The sequence below is a fragment of the Carassius auratus genome, chromosome 12 (assembly GCF_003368295.1).
Source record: "Carassius auratus strain Wakin chromosome 12, ASM336829v1, whole genome shotgun sequence".
In the NCBI taxonomy this organism is placed as follows: Eukaryota; Metazoa; Chordata; class Actinopteri; order Cypriniformes; family Cyprinidae; genus Carassius; species Carassius auratus.
The window spans coordinates 6,331,382-6,349,033 of record NC_039254.1 but is presented as its reverse complement, the minus strand read 5'-3'; the positions used below and the strand labels follow the sequence as shown (position 1 = coordinate 6,349,033).

Here is a 17,652-nt window from a genome sequence, read left to right as displayed (position 1 = left end):
GTGTGACACGCTCCATATCTTATGAATGTTTGATGTTGTCACAACATTAGCTCCTTTTGAAAAACATGCTACTATATCTGTCTGATAAAATAAGATAATGTATGACTGAGCAAACAGATTTGAGTATTCCAGTGAGCTGTGTGATAAACATACAGTGTATATTCGACTATAATATAAATTATGTTCAGTGTACATGCAGAGTCAATACCCTCATAATGGCAATGCATCATAAATATGCAAAGGTCAGAGATTTGAGTCTCTGTTATTGAAGAAAGAAATATTTATTTATAACCATATTAATCATGATAGTAATAATCATAATCATAATAATATAATGATTTCATTAATAAACAGTACTGGTTGTTTGAAGCACATTGGATGCATACAGAAAGAAAACTGAAATTTAGAGTACAGATCCAGGACAGCAGAAGTTTCGTCATTTCATTTTAAATAGAATACTTTATATTGGTTTCTTTTTTTTTTTCTTTAGTTTTTTTTTTTCACGCTTATGTATTTGGAACAACTTCAGAATTTGAAAAAGGATGAAAGAAAATGAAAACAAACAAAGGAAAACCCCAAATGATAGATTTGTTGTCTGCGTAGAGCTTGTGTTGCACATGAAGAGAACTTTTAATATAGTACATTTTATATTGAGATGACAGAGGAAGTAGCTTTTGTATATTTTCAGTAGAAAAGAAAGGGGCTGGAAGCACACGCACACCATACACACTACATGGAGAGTAACTATCACTGAGACGACTAACTTGACTTCCATTCAAACTCTTGTGCTTCGGGGATCTGGCAATGACGATGAGGAAAATCATGTTGGCAGGAGTTCGTTTTTTCCTTTTTTGTGTTGGGAAAAGCAATTGCCAGGATAAGTTTGTCATTTCCATTGGCTTGACTGTGTTTGAATGAAGTTCAAGGGAACTGTGCAGACACAGGTGAGCTGCATAGCTGGTCTTCCACCTGCCCTATTATCTAGAGCAGACGACCAGTGTAGATTTGAAGGACGTTTCGGATGGAGGAACAAGTGGCAGATACATGCGCTCGAGTTTCATCGTAGTTCTGACAATAGACTATAAGCAGACTACAGTTTGCATTGGTTCTCTGCTTTGGGTCGAGGAAGACGGCGAATGACTTTGGTGCTCAGGTTAATGGACTGAAACAGAGAGAAGAGGGAAGACAACAAGCCAAAGAATACAGTGCAAAAGCTGACAAATACCTCACAGCAGGGTCGGAAAAACCAGGGCATGTAAACAAGTAATGTCTCGTACGGACTTAAGCAAAGAAATAAACCCAGAGGTCTTGGATCTCTGTAGAATTGACATCTTTTTGTTAGGTTGTTCAGTCACAGTCTCTTCCAGAGCAGGATCCACCACTCTTTTTTTTTTTAGAGTCCCTGAAACAACAACACGTCTTCGCCGAAAGTTCCCGTCGCTATCTGACCCAGCGAACTGTTTTCCACGATCCTTCGGGTAACAAAGTAGCACAGTTGCTGAGATAAGAGTCACCAGCTTTGTAGGAAATAAAGTTTTGTTCTGAGAGGAAAAATGCAGCAAGGAAGAGTAACATCATTACCTATGGAAGGGAACACATCAGTTCTGTCATGTAACACCTGAGTCCGAGGAAGCGCATGATTTTGCAAAGCTTGGGAATGCTGTCTGTTGAGGTGGGCTATCTGTTAAATGTACCTTTTCTTCTCACTGAGCCGAAATACACACTGTAAAAAGCAGGAAAAATCGTGCAGTCGTTATTTCATAGACGTGTTTCTTCCTGATCTGACCCACTTGCTTTCACCAGAGTCAGGTTGATTCAGTCCTGTTAAATATGAAAATGCCGACCTGAATAAAACCGGTAAATTTAGATGTTATCAAAAGAAGCACGTCTTTTGTATACATGTATTTTTTTTGTACAGTGCATTACTTTCCCAGGATAACATACTGCCATTTTCAACATCGATTATAGAGTGACACCTCTTTTGAACATGGGTGAACTGTTCACCGTTTGCATAAAAAAAAAAAAAAAAAAAAAGGAAAGTGGTTGTCAATAAAAACCAAACAGCATAATTCTGCTCTGTCTCATCCAATCGTTTTATGTCTTTTCTGCCATTGTCCTGCAGGGTCATGATAATGTCCGTCGGCCAGCTGGAGTGCTCCTGTTATAAAAGAGAGGTGTCAGCTGGACCGTACAATATCTCCGTCGGGTCCGGCTTCAGAACAAAGACTCGGTTTACCGTGTCCACATTTACAAAGTACTGCTTAAAAAAACAAAGACGTGTACATAAAAAGTTGAATTACATTCAATAGCTGAACCAAAGATACAGACGAACAGAAACAATGCCACACAAGTGTAAATCTCTCAGGACTTGCATAAATCGCCGCCGAAAATAAACCTGGACCACCATCGAAAAAAAAACAAAAAAACAAAGAAGGTACAATCCTTTTTGAAGGGTCGCAAAGTCACAAATAGATATATCCATATATAAATGTTTTTCATACTGGTAATACAATAATACAACATTAGTAAATGGCTACAATCGACGTTTGACCACGCTGAGCAGCATGTAATTAGTACAACGTTTAAATATATAAGGATGTGTCACTGAAATGGAGCTCATTAGAAGTATAAAGGTAATCGATTTTTAATAAAACTTTGCTCGCAACCCTATGACTAAACTGGCACGTCGTTTTCCGCCTCGCAGCGGGCAGGAACCCATTTTCAAGATGGATAGTGAAACTCCCGTGACAATACCAAGAAGACAGCTCCAATTTTCTTAATTTGTAGCCTCATGACACCACATACAAAAGTGTTTACTACACAGCACGGCCACCTCCACAACACTACAATGAAATGCTTTTTGGTAGCCCTGGGCTCCGGGGCCGCCGCGACCCAACACGACTCTATAAAGCCCCCTTCCGCCCGTAACCGCACGCACACAACACACACACATCCCAGTAAAACCTGCCGGCGGGCCGTTTCGCATTGTGCTACAAACAACAGCGGGATGACAGCGCGTTCCCTACCTCAGACCGACTGGGCTCTGGTGGTTTATTTACATTGTCTTCTCTCGCCCCGTTTCATGCGACACCTGAATAGCAACCTGATGTACTATAAGACTGAAATGTGGAGTCCCATGCAAGTTTGTCTGCCTACATCTAGACGGGATGAATAACAGCTCCCTATGCTCGCGACTAAAGGCCTTTCCCCCCAAGGAAGCGATGTAGTTCAAACCTACTTATGGAAGACCCAGCTGTGCCATATATTCAAGGGCTTTGGATGAAGAGGGGCCACATGGAATCGTGTCTGGTGGGTCTTCAGCCTCGCTGCCCGGCCTCCTTGACCCTCCTAATGCAGGCCGGACAAGAAGGTCTGCATTGGGAGGGGGGCGGGGGGTGTGAAGGACCAACATGTACACCCCCCATCCCCCCTCCTACAGCACTAATTCATCACTCTGTTGCTAGTTTTGTACATTTTTTTTCTTTGCTTCTTTTTTTTTTTGTAACATATTTATACATACATATATATCGCTATATAGATATATACACTCATCTTTTTTCATCTTTTTGAAACCATAAACTTAAAAAAGTTTAGAAAAATAAAAAGTTTTATGACAACCTCTCCTCTTCTCCTTCACCCCGAAAGGCTGTCCCAGGTGAAAGCTAACCCCTCTTTTTATCCACAGCTTGGCTGCGTCAGTCTCACGTCCCCACAGAGATATATAATGCCTTCTCCTGACAGCCTCGGTGTAAGGATTTCCTCTTAACTTCTTTTTGTATTTTTTTTTCATTGACACTTTTTTTTTCCTTTATCCTTTTTGTTCCTTGTAGCTGATGCTCTTCTCCATTGTCTTCTTTCTTTATATTTACTAGAAATGCAAAAGAAATAGAGAAAAGATGAGTTAATGCTGCTGAGGTGCGTGCAGAATGTCTTTAACATGCACATATACAGTAGGGTTCAAAAGTCTGAGGCCATTAGCTAAAATGCTTCTGATTTGCATTTTAATCATTTAATACATTTCCATTCAATATTTTAAGAATGTCAAAAATTCAACTGAATGATTCATATGAAACAGTGCTACTATTATTATTAATAACAACAACAACAGTAATATTCAATAATACGATTATTTTTTTTTTCAAATTACTATCTATCCCTTTACATAAAAACGTTATATTACAAATTATAAGCACATTCAGCTAAAATCTAAACTAAATTCCTATTTATGTACAGAGGTCACATGATCAGCGTCACAATAAATACTGCAGAATCTGAAAATATTATTGATTTGAGATAATTTACAATTTAATCATAGATGTTTAATCATAAAGTAATTTTTTCCCTAAATCCTGAAACTCAGTTTGCAGGTTTAAAGTAGATTATGAATCCCAGATCTTCAGTGTGATCTCAGACATTTGAACTCGCACGATCTAAAAGAAAGTAATTACGTAATAAAATTGAAAAGCATGCAGAAGGAAAATATATTCTGATTACATTATCTTCCATGCACCGGCTCAATATCAGAAACAATCCTTGGGTGTAACGCTAAACACACATTGCGGAATTATCCACCAAATCCCGGATTAGAGTAACTGAAGTGAAAATAGGGCTCAGCAGGGGGAGCGTCTGCAAAAATTTGAGCATTATGAGTGGAGCGGATTGATCAGAGGCTCGGTGATATCGTTGTAGTCTGAGGAGGATGTTCAACACCGAGCTGAAAAGACGTCCACCGGACAGGAAGAGAAAAGCGGAGAGAGAGAGGAGGAGGAGGAGGAGATTCCGGGTGTCCTGGGGGCTCTCATCCTGACAGAAGCTCTCTAATTCAGGGAGATGTGGTGCCGTGTGGATGAGCTTCAGAAGAGGGAACGGGCTGACTTTAATTTTAACATGACTTTGTAGTTCTTCACCCATCCCTGGAGGAGCACACAGATGTGCTCCAGCATACTGATCATGCCCAATGTCGGGCCTCTGTTCTCTGCTTGAGGCGTAATATCTCTGGAACAGACATGGAACTCTCCTCAAGTCTTTGCTTGACAAACATGAACAGAAATCGACTGAGGGAGACGTAAAACTGTTGGTGGGCAGCCATGTTGATGGACGCCAAACACGCTTGTAACATGATACATGCTAAGCCTCCTTTTCAACATCCAAGTGCTATCGACTAAATCACAAAACTGACAGCTACTACAGGCAATAAAATCAAATACAGATATCAATGTAAGTAAATAATTAAATTTTTATACTTTAATAAAAAGCAATTAAATAATAAAAAAAAATCTAGCAAAACAGAAAAGACACATAGTTATAATTTTCCTTTTATTTAGACACAAAAATTGCTAAGCATTACTTGTTTGTATTTTATGCATGTAGTTTTAACTACTGAATCATGAAGTCCAAAAACAAATGTACCAGTTGGATTTTAACAGATGAGGCAATTCATATAAGCTGAAAATTTCACAATGTAAGCCTACATGAAAAGCACAGCAAGTACACATTTAATACTACAGGTTATACATATAAAAGATGACTGCGATATGTGCTCACATATATTTATATATAGTACTATGTACAAAGAGTACAGTTTTTGCTTACATTTTTTTTTACAAATATTTTTTTAAAAATCCCCTGACAGAAGAAAATTGCACAATGAAACAGCACATGGAAAAGACACAATTTTAAATGACAGAAAGTTAATGAGGTAACAGCAGATATAATATTAAATCGAACTATTGTCCGGTGTGACCCAGTTTGGGTCTATTATTGACATAATTCTATGCTAGTTAAGCCGCTGCATTAAGAACGCAAAATAAACAATTATATTACATTATTAACTTGTATGCTATGTTTCAATAAATAAATAAATAAATGCAATACAAAATAGTTTTTAGCTTATACTCCATTCTGTTTGCACCCTAAAACAACTCTCTTGGTAAATTAACATTTGTGCCATCAAATTGAGAGAGATGAAAATCTGCTGCTTTGTGGACTGGCCCCTGGCCCAGGGTGCCATCTTACAAATCACTGCATTAACAGAGCTAATTAAACAGGCAATCTTTTAATGGCCCACTGCGGCGTCCATGCAAGACGGAGACTTCCATCTTGTCAATCTGCAAGCTCACACATTCGTTTAAATGACTGCAAACCGTCTCCTCAGCAGTCATTTCGTGCAGCGCAGTGTTTTCTCTCTCTGCCTAAATGTTGGAATTAAATAAATGGATGATTAAGTCCTAATATAGTTGCTTTATTAGTTAAATTGTCTGAAATAGAGATGGAAATGCCTTAGTCAAGAATATGGTAGTCTTCTGCATGAATTAACTCAATCAAATTCATTTACAATTCTGCATAGATATTTAACAAGAGGAAGCATGGTTTATATGGTCAAACTAAACGCCACTTTTTAGGACTAACTAAAAGTGTGGCTGGAAACACCGAACACAATGCGTATTTTATTTCAGCAAGGCTCATAAATGAGCACTCCTCATAAAATGTGAATGCAACAAAGTCAATTAAAATTGTGTCTCCCACATAAATGAAACTGAGGTCAGAGGGCAGCATAAATACCTTCCCGATGTATGGAAAAAGGACATACATTTAAATAGTTCAACAACACACAGCACAGTTATTGATTCACATCTGGACATAATATACTCTCTCCTCTCCACAGAAAAGGTATAAACAATTCTGATTTAAAGCCTATTATATTCTATTATATAAAAATGCCACCATATAACATTCTTAAGGGTGTATAGTAAGTTTACAAAAGAAAGGACTTTGTACTTTGCATGTTTAACACACAATGGTAATGTTTTCATATGTCACACCTGTCTTATTTTTTCGTTTTTAAATTGATAAACACCATCATTTTGTTCAAAGTCAGACATGAAAATGTAAAGACAAAAAACTTGAACAGAGAAAATAAAATCACAATGTTATTTACAGTGGATGTTCATTCTTTTGAGTAACATTTGTTTTCCATTTCCACAGATTAGTTTTTAGTTTTTGCATTTTGGTTTCCGGTAAACAATAGGTTTGGATGTTTCAAGAAAACAAGGCCATTTTGAAGTCCATTTTCAAATACATTCAAGATTAATGTTGTTTACTACATGCTACTTAAAGAGATGGTTCATCCAAAATTAAAATTCTGACATAATTTTCTCACTCTTAAGTTGTTCCAAACCTGTATAGGTTTCTTTCTTTCTGCTGAACACAAAAGAAGATATTTTGAAGAATGTTGGTAACCGAATAGTTGATTTTTTGCCATCTCAATGTAACAAAGTGATAATTACTCATTTTTCTTTTAATTCGATAATCATAAATCGGTTAGTCTTGGCTGTCAGTGCTGCGCTACACAACACAGCTCGCCTCTGTTCTGCTGTTTTGCAGAGACAGATATTCACATGGACTTATTGTACAGGGAGGAAGGGAGTTAGAGCAGACAGCAACACAAAAAATTATATCAGTCATAGCCTAATAATTCAATAGTGTGTTCACAAATATATTGTAGACTACTAATTTTGACCTTTAGGCACTTTAGATATTGTGTTGTAATACACTACCAATCAAAAGGTTTTGATCAGTAAGATTTTAATGCTTTTCAAATGTAATTTATTCCTGTGATTTCACTGTACTTTATTCCTGTGATTACTCCAGTCTTCAGTGTCACATGATCCTTCCGGAATCATTGTAATATGCTGATTAGCCTTTAAAAGAACATTTATTATTATTATTATTACTACGTTGAAAACGTCCGAACAGCTTTTGTCTGAAATAGAAATATTTTTTTTAACATTATAAATGTCTTTATCATCACATCTGATCACTTTAAAGCATCCTTGCTAAATAAAGGTAATCATTTTCATAACCAAAAAAAACTACAAAAAAGAAATGATACTGACTCCAAGGTTTTGGTATAGTGCACGTGTAATGTTACAAATGCTTTTTATTTCAGATAATTGCTGATCTTTGATGTTTCTATTCATCAGAAAATTCTGATGCACTCAACTGTTTTAAATATTTGTAATAATAACAACAAAATATGTTTCTTGAACAGCAAACGAGCATATAAGAATGATTTCTGAAGGATCATGTGACACTGAAGGCTGCAGTAATGATGCAAAAAATTCAGCTTTTTGATCACAGAAATAAATTACATTTATTTTAATTAGTAAAATTTTAAATAGTTATTTTAAATAGTAAAAATATTTCACAATATTACTGCTCCTGCTGTACTTTGGATTAAATGAATGCAGGATTGGTGATGGGAGGGGCAGAGATATTGGGGAAAATGACAAAAAGGGAAAGGGAACTGAAGATGCAGCGCAAAATATGAACCTTTATTCATTTCTATGTCCCCAGACCAAGGATTTAGTACTTTTTTATGTAATGCCTATATGAATAATAGTGTTGTCTGTGGTTTCAGAAAATTATGTAGATGTATAGCTTATATGCAGAAAAAGGTGCCAAAATCACACCTTTTGGGGTACAACAGCTTGTCACTGAAGCTGTACCCTTAAAAGGACATATTTGTTTATTTTTTGTTTTTACCACTAATAGGTAGGCCTACAAATTAGCACCTTAAGAGTACAAATTACTATGATACTCTACTCAAATTAAGGTACTACGGGGTTAAAAAGCCCTGGTTGCCGGTAGCCATTGCCTTCCATAGCATTTTTCCCCCTATAGAAATCAATGGCTACCGGCAACTGTTTACAACCAACATTCTTCAAAATATCTTCTTTCGTGTTCAACAAGAAAGAAATTCAAACAGGTTTGGAACAACCTTTCATTATTTCTGGATGAACTATGCCTTTAAACTCGTTTGCTGTGGCACCTGCACAGTTGTAGCCAATGTGCAGCTCGCCAAACATTTTTTTTTTTGCCTTTTTCTTAGAGCCAAGTGAGCCGCATGCTGCAGAGGGGAGCAAGGACACATTCGTTTAGGTGAAATATTATGTTGCGCTGTAGATTTCTCCCTACAAAGGTGGAAAAAAGCAATGCATCTAATCTATGTTTTACAATAGGCTGCTGTGATTTCACACTCACGGGAGAACAGTGTGTCTGGAGAGGCAGCCACAACAGCTATGGTAATAGACTGAGCAGAACGGCTGTGCCACGCGCCTGGCTGGCCTAGTGTATCTCCAAATGAGATCAGTGGTTATTGACTCAATGCTGTTATCTTTAATCTGTGGAGTAAATTACTTTGGATGCTGCCTCTCTGCCCTGGTTTCTTTCCCCTTCTTCTATAACTCCACCCTTACAATTCCATTTGAGGAGTGCTGGCTGCTATTTACTGGGCCGTGTGTGTGTGTGTGTGTGTGTGTGAGACACGAGGACATGATCAACGCCCTGAGGAACCAGGAAACTAGGGAGGCCCTATTTCACTGGGAGGATTACTGCCACCCCCAACTCTTTCTTTCTCATTCTTCCTCTCTCTCGTCTCTAAAAGCCTGGCATGTCTTATCACAGGCTCTGTATAAACTGCTGGGCCTCAGGGGAATGTCACCTTGGGGGAAAATCTCTCACCTTAGTGTAAAAGTGCTTCTCCATTGAGAAATGAATGTTGAGGATCATATGGGTGGGCCTTTATAAAAACAGATATTATAGGCCAATATTGAGAGCTTTTAAACCTCACATTTTACATTTTCCAAAAAAAAAATAAAAAAATACAGGTCAACATTCTTATTATTATTTTGGTTAATTAAAGTCTGGGTAAATATATTTGTATCATATTTATCAAAACTACATATATGCAGCCATTAAGGAGGATGCATTTAACTGATCAAAAGTGACAGCAAACAAATTAGGAATGTTAGAAAAAAAAATCTACTTCAAAAAAATTCGGTACTCTGTACTAATTTAACCAAAAATATTGAGCAGAACAACTGTTGTCAAGATTGATAATAATAAGAAATGTTATATGAGCACCAAATTAGAATATTAGACTGATTTCTGAAGGATCATGTGACACTGAAGACTGGGTGTGTGCAAATATATTTATAGAAATGTATTATTAATTAATAATTTTCTGATTTCCGGACCTTTCCTAATTGTTTCCCCTCACTATTTTAAATCTTCCCACTCACATTTAGAAATCTTAGGCTGGCCTCCACATACATTTTGGACTTGACCAATAATGTCCCAAAGATCTATGACTTGTTCGCATACTCTTAGCTATTAACACATAACTCGACAGCAAATCAATACTGGAACATGGCGCTCAGAACATCATAACCAGTACTTTCAGTTTCCCAAGGCATGTGGGATGTTTTTTTTTTCTTATTTCTTATTTTCAATTTATAAATACCTATAGTTTGTTATATGTCTGTATGTTTGTTATTTAAAATATGATTAAAAGTTATTTTTAAGCAGACTGCATCTTCCATATTAACATAAGCGTGATGGAGATTTCAGCAATGAGCGGTAATTGCTCCCCCTGTCATCTCTGTTGTTGCAGTGGGATTCTGGACATCTCATCAGCTAGAGGGTGCAACAGACCGTGTAGTGGGGAAGTGTTCTCTCTTTCCACATTACTGCACTATGTTTATTTACAGAATGCTTTCTGAGCAGCTGAAGCGGCCTTGATTAAGTGTACGCTCTTTATGTGACATCTAACAGATTAAAACTGAAGGAAACCTTGCTGGAGGCCTTCCTTCATGAATATTTGCTTTGATACAGGCAGACGTGTTTGTATATAGATTTAGTTAAAAATAGGAAGCTTAACGATACATTAACATAATATAATACAAGTGCTATACTAATAGATTATGCTATTGTTAGATTTTTTTGTTGTTGTTATGACTGCATGTAAAAAAATAAATTTGATTTAAGTTATGAGGAAACTAACCAGATTTGCAGATTTTATTGCTTTGTAAAAAAAATAATAATAAAAAAAAAATAATAATAATAATAAATTTTGCATATACAAAATTATTATTATTATTATTTAAACTTTAATAGTAAATTAATAATAATAGATTTAATATTATTATTATTCATTTTTATCTTTTCCTTTTTACTTAAATAATAATAATAATAATAATATAAATAATAATAATAATAATAATAATTTATTGTATTGAAAAAATTCCATAAAATGCATCTTTAGTCCATCTGTGGAAATGGAATAGATTTAACCAAGTACAAAAAAAAAAAAAAAAAAAAAACACGACATCAATCTCTCCAAATGACATACAATTGCAACCACACAGACAATAAATGTTCATTGAGTTATATAACAGTACTTCAAAGTGAAAGAGGGTGTGAGTGACAGAGAATTGCTCGAAATGCTTCATGAAGGGTCCATGTAGCTAACTAGTTTTAACACTACTACAATATAGTATCGGTAAACAATCATAGACTCCATAAGAGAAAGCTGGAGCTTTGTAAATGAATGTTTATATCCATATTTCCCTTTGATATTTACTGGAGAACAAAATAGTAAGGCTATATTAGTAGTTTACAGATAGCATATGCAAACCTTAGAGGTTTTTCTTTTCATATTTTAATGAACAGCAGTCATCGCTACTTCTAATAAGTGGGTGTTCAGTGGGGCCTTTAATGCAAAGACGGTAAATATATGTATGCGAGTCTAGCGCTACTGTTGTTTTGCCCAAGTTGCTCATTGCTGTACCATTTAGTAAGGCAAATAAACTCACTTCCTGGCCTGCTCCCTGTCCACATAAATCAGCTGAGCTCATGCCCATAAATCTACGGCGCAACTAAATGAGAAAACTCATTGGACAGCACCCCAACCCCCCGTCACTCAGCCCCTCCCCTACCGGACCACACATTTCAATACAAACAAAAACAGATTCCAAATCAATGGCCAAGAAACCAAAATGCTGGATAACCGCAGGTTGATAAGAAGAGCTTTAGCCCAAATGTGACTGTTCGGGGAAGGTTCGCTTATGACCCGGAGGCGTTTTGCTCTATTGAACGTAGAGGCGGTTGGGTTGTTTGTTTGTGTTTGTTTTCTTTTGTTTGTTTGTTTGTTTGGATTGATTCTCTCTCTAGTAGGGTGTGAAGCGACTGTAACCTCCTCTGTAAAGGCTAGCCTGCAACATCAAAGATGAAAAAACAAAAAGGACCCAATCAGTGTTAAATAGATTCTTTGGGGTGAACAGTGGTTGAAATTTTCTTCCCTTTCGTCTCAAGTTTGGAAAGAAATTGCACAGTGAATTTCAACTCGGATGGGTGTCAGAGTTCAGAGTTTCATGGATCAACCAGGTAACGACTAAAACAGCCCAGTGCGTTTCATCAGTTGCTCTGGATCGAACCTCTCCATCACGGCCGTCTGGCCCTCAGGTTGATCTGATTGGAGACATCTAACACATACTGCTTTCTCAGACCTCTCCTTAACCGGACTGCAGTAGTGCCCTCCTCTGCTCTTGCCAAATACAAAAAACTTCAAAGGCTCGATGGGCCGCTCTCCTCAGCTCCGACCCTGTGCAAAATACACACGCCTTAAACGTGGCATGAATTCTGTTCTAACAGAGAGCAAAGCAAAGTAACTTTTTTTTTTTTTTTCACGAACCCTCTGAGGGGCTCATTATTAAATACTTTTTACTTGTGATCTGCTGGTCAAATATGATTTAATGATATTCATTTCATTCTCAGCAGGCTCAGTGCAAGCACTGAGAGGAGTTCTGCTCATTTGAGTCGCAACTGATTCGGTCCTGGCATCGCTGAGAACTCTGAGTGCCCACTTCGGCCCCCCTGCGGCCCTCGTTCGACCGGAGGAGCGCCGAAGGATATTTGCTATGCCTTAACGTGGCAAATTGAAGTCTTGAGAAAGGGAGGAAAATTTAATAAAAAAAGAAAAGGAGGCAAAAAAGCAACACAGGCCACAGTTTTAATTAAGTAAATGAAGAGGAAAAAAATGGTCTTAATTAATGAAAGCTTTTAGCTAGCAGCTGCACCGGGGAATAGTACGGTTTTGAGAATCACACGGATGTCGACTTGGTAAATTCCAGTCATTTGTCTTAGGCAGAGTGTTTGTCCAATAAGCCTCATGGGCAGGGGGAGGTGGGTGCGATGGAATCTTTTTCTTTTCTCCCCGTCGTTCTTCCTCTATCTCTCACCTTTTCTTTAATCTCCCTCGGCACGCTGCTGCACGCGCTTGATGGTCGTTAATCTTGAGAAAAGTCCCGACCAACAGCCGCAAAAAACAACATCAACAACAAAAAAAAAAAAATCATAAAGAGTTTTCTCGTTTTGTGTTCAGATAGGAGTTTGAGAATTTTTCATCTTTGATGTTAGCTGCAAAAGCTAGCTAAAAACAAACATTAACAGGACGACGATCCCCACATTTGCTGGTATGCAAAGGAAAGTGTCTCTTTTGGGAGGTCTAATCAAGTGTCAGTACGCTGGTTACCCCAGTGCATTTAATGAGATAAAAAGTGCCCAGGATCCATCTTGACAAACTGTCACACACACATCTATCAGCTGATGAGTCTCTGAATATATAAACACATATTTATAGTCCTGACATTAATAATGCAAATGTAAACAAGGTCCAGAATTAACACTTTCCAACTGCCAAATACAAATAGGCTTCGACGAGTAAATAAAACACTTCGCCAGTTGGCCAGTTGCAATCTTTAAGAATGATTCCTGCTGTGGCTGAAGAAAGTGATTAGAATAAAAAAGGTACTATCATTTACAAATAAAGTAATAAATCAAAAATAGTTGTGGCTTGCACAGTTGTTAGTTTGTTCTTCTAATATATATGTACAAAAAGAACAATAAAATAATATCACATTGTTCATATTTGTATTTATTTATTATTTGTTTTAGAAAATGGATAACATATAATGTATGTATAAATAAAGCTAATTTATGGCTGTTAATTTTGGACCTTGAATATGGATATTATTATGTACAATATTGAAGACTTCAGCCACCCCAACTTCATATCTTCAGCTCATAGCATCCTTCAATCAGTATTATAATATTTACAATTATACTATTCATAATTCAATTAGATTTAAGTGAAAGCACAGTGATATCTTTCCATTATTATGGCATTATCATGATTACACTGGACTCTGCCCTGTATGTTGTTGGGGTGCTTGGGTCTGGCATGGATGAATGTTTCATGCATCACGTTTCTAGACTCACCATAGTGCCCACGCTGTACGTGGCTGCAGGTCCAATCGTGTGGTGATAAGGGTCCGCTGTTGCATAGACTCTGCCATAGCTGAAGGAAAAGGAAGAAACCGAGAGCGCATTGAAGCTTCGAGAAGATGGTATGCTCCAATGAAAGCTGTTCATTTGAACTAGATCCATTATCACTACACCCTCCTTCTCTCTTGCCCTCTCTTTCTTTTTGTCTGATAAAAATGCAATCACCGGCTTGCCATAAACACATGGTATAAAGGTAAGAGTGTGTTAAAAGTGATAGGTGCTCTGTTATTGTTTTGGAGTAAAAGTATTTTATCTTATGAGCATGTGGTAAAAGTTATATTGGTCAGAGAGGGAGAAGACAGAAAAACACAGCAGAGTAGAAATGAGAAGAAAATGGACAACAGAAATGAAGAACCAACAGCAGAACGGCACGCTTATTTCTACCATGTGTTACACACTTTTATATCCCTGTCATACTGGATAAAATATTCAACTCATAACTCTTTTATCACAAAATAACAATTAAGTGAACATTGAGGTGAATCTTTGAGTGTATGTTGTCATTAAAAAAATAAAAAATTAAAAAAAAAAAATAAATAAATATATATATATATATATATATATATATATATACACACACACACACATATACATAATTGTTGTGTAATTTTTATGTTCTCAACATCCCTTTCGATACTTTCTATATAATTTATTTTTCATGTTATAATCGCTTTAAACGATCAAAAGCGACCAGGAAGTGACACAATTTTGGTGGAAAATTTGTAATTTTTTAGCCAAGGTTTATGCTATTCATTGATACTCATATCTGAAATATGATTACACAAATATGTACCATTTTCCAACATGTTCCAACATGAAAAGATACAAACATATATGAATTCATTTAGTTTCCAAGCTTGTGTGAGCAAGTAAATAATCAAGTTTAAATAAATAAACAAACACATTTTATATAAATACTTCCCTAACTGACAACATTAGCAAATTCAAACTTTCAGAGTTACAAAGTTCTAAAAGTACTGCAGAACAGGAAGGACCTAGCAAGGAAAGAGATGTATGGATGCTTTGGATTTTGTGTTGTGGTGCGTGTGCATTAAAAAAGCGTGTGAAGGAGGCAGAGAGTTTATGTTCACAGCTCTCTTTATCCTTTTCATGCTCCTTTGCCCTCTCTTGTTTACCCAGGCTGCACTGTAAAGAGGCACAGGGCTGGTGGCGTTCTCTGACTCTTTTCACTGGTACCGATTTGGAACTAATTCCTCCAAGATGGGCCTTACTTCTTCCTTTATTTATTTATTAACCCCCAGCACTTCCCTTCTTCATTTGTTGACTTTCCCTACAAACACATGCTTGCAAATGAGGGCCTGCGGGGAGCAGATAAGGCAGGCCGAGCCGGGTGCCGAGGGCACAGACTGAGAGAGGAGAAAAGAGGAGAGAGGGGGGAATCCTGGGCCCAGACATGCTATTACATATGGAAATACTATCGGATCTGACCAGGTTTTTTGTCGTCCGGGATTATTACAACATCAAAGGTCAGGCCAGCTCAGTGGAGTGAGAGAGCCAAGCGGGGAGGATTTTAACTGCTTGTGACAGACAGTGCAGACGAGGGTGGCTGGGAATCCCCAAAACACTAAAGCCAGGCCGGGCTACTTAACCTGCAGCTTAACCGGGCAGTGGGAATGACCCACTCCAAAGTAAACCAGGATAGCTAGTTCCAGCTGTATTCAAAAAGAACAACTTAATACAATTTAAAGTGGTTTCCTTTTGATAATTAAGTGATAGTTGACCTAAAAATTAAAATACTTATATGACTTTCTTTCTTTTGAGGGATACAAAGGAGGATACTGCAGTGTAAAAAATATTTTTACGTAGTTGTAAATAAAAAATATTGGAGTATGTTTTACAACAAAACACTTTTTCAGCTTTTCTATTTCAAAATGTCATGTTTAATTCAACGTGTTATTTTTTTTGCTAACATTTTCGGAATGAAAATCACTTCTACACCACTTTGTTTTTCCTGTTTGTTTTCAAAATATCTTCCCTTATGTTCTGCAGAATTAAAATGTATACAGGTTTGGAGCAATAAGATATGAAACACAAAATCATTCATTTATGTGTTAACTATCCCTTTAAGCAATCTGTTTTAAAAGGAACGGTATGCAAATTACAAATTCTTTCATCATTCTGTTACTCCAGTCCCATATGACATTCATTCATCCAGGGAACACAAAAGAACATATTTAGAATAATGTCCCAGTGTTTGTTTTTGTTCATTGAATGGAAGTCAATGGAATTTAATGTTATTTTGAACTCCACTGACTTTGAATGTATGGACAAAAACATTTGAAAAATTCTTCAGAATATCTTCTTTTGTGTTCCGCAGAAGAAAGAAAGTCGCGTGAGTAAATGATAAGAGAATTAATTCTCGCTTAAGAGATGAGTTCAGGAGTCTGTGTCATTTAAACATTTTTAAAACCCTTCCGCCATGACATATCAAATTAGAGTGTGAAACGCAGAGCTGGCCTATGTGAAAGCAAGGAGCTGAACGACAAGCGATGCAGAAAGAGCTAGAGAGAGAAAGGGAGAGTTGGAGTGTAAGAGGGGACGCAGGAAGGGGGCTGAAATAAGTGCGGTGGAATGCCAGTCTTGTCACCTGCTCTGATGTGGATCTGTGCTTGGCTCTGATAAATCTTACATTATCTGGGCTCTTCAGGCTGGCAGGCAGGGCCGTGCCTTATCGGCACTGACACGCTCAATCTTGCCTAGATTAAACCAGTGCCTGGCCTGATCCAACCTGACAGGGTCCCCACAGGTCCTGGATAAATTACTGACAACCCTGCACCACCTTCGTCTTCACACACACATACACAGTCAACCCTGTGGCCTGAAGTGAGTAAGCTAAGTGGTTACGGAAATTCAGGTTGAATTCAAGTTTAAAGGGCGAGAGTGTATCAAAGATAGGAAAGCAAAGTCTAAATTATCTAATCTAACCCAGTTTAATAAGAGAGCAGATCTGTAAACTCATACCTGGCTTTCAGAGCTGAGGAGAAACACTTTTGAGAATGACTCAAATGCAGTTAAAAGTGCATAATGTCCTGCCAGGCCTTAAAATCCATCATCTGTTTACTCAAAACCAGCATTCTTTGAAATCAAAGAAAGGTTAATGTTTTTAATATGAATTTGTCAAATAATGAGGTAAGACCCAAATAAGTGGCTTGATAAATGCATTTTTTTTTCTTACAGTAAATTGACAGATTTCTTTTTGAAACAGGGCAGGAGTTTTTATCTAAAAGCACTTATATACTTTCATGTATAAACATCCATTTATACTGTGCGAGATAAAATTTTAAGTGCAATGTACTTTTTTTGTTTGTTGTTTATTTCCAAGACTATATAAATTGCTTTTATACTATCACTGCGTGGAAGCCAAATCAAATTATTTTTCTATATATATAAGCTGCCTAAAAAATTAATTTTTGTATTTAAAAAAAAAAAAACCTGGATAGCTAGTTC

The 17,652-nt window shown here is 37.0% G+C and overlaps 1 protein-coding gene across 7 annotated transcripts in view; it reads right to left on the bottom strand.

The window, feature by feature from the left end:
* Positions 1–262: 262 nt before the first annotated feature.
* The window catches only part of LOC113111617 (RNA binding protein fox-1 homolog 3-like), a 384,232-nt gene continuing 366,842 nt past the window's right edge, over positions 263–17,652 (bottom strand). For 2 of the 7 annotated variants that reach the window (XM_026276556.1, XM_026276557.1), the window contains 2 exons: positions 14,119–14,197; positions 11,177–12,053 (listed from right to left, as the gene is read on the bottom strand). In XM_026276556.1, coding sequence (XP_026132341.1) covers positions 12,009–12,053; positions 14,119–14,197 — 124 coding nt within the window. In that variant the 3' untranslated portion in view covers positions 11,177–12,008. Of the gene's footprint in view, positions 3,869–11,173; positions 12,054–14,118; positions 14,198–17,652 lie in introns of those variants that run through there. The other 5 variants (XM_026276552.1, XM_026276553.1, XM_026276554.1 and 2 more) reach the window with 4 other exon arrangements.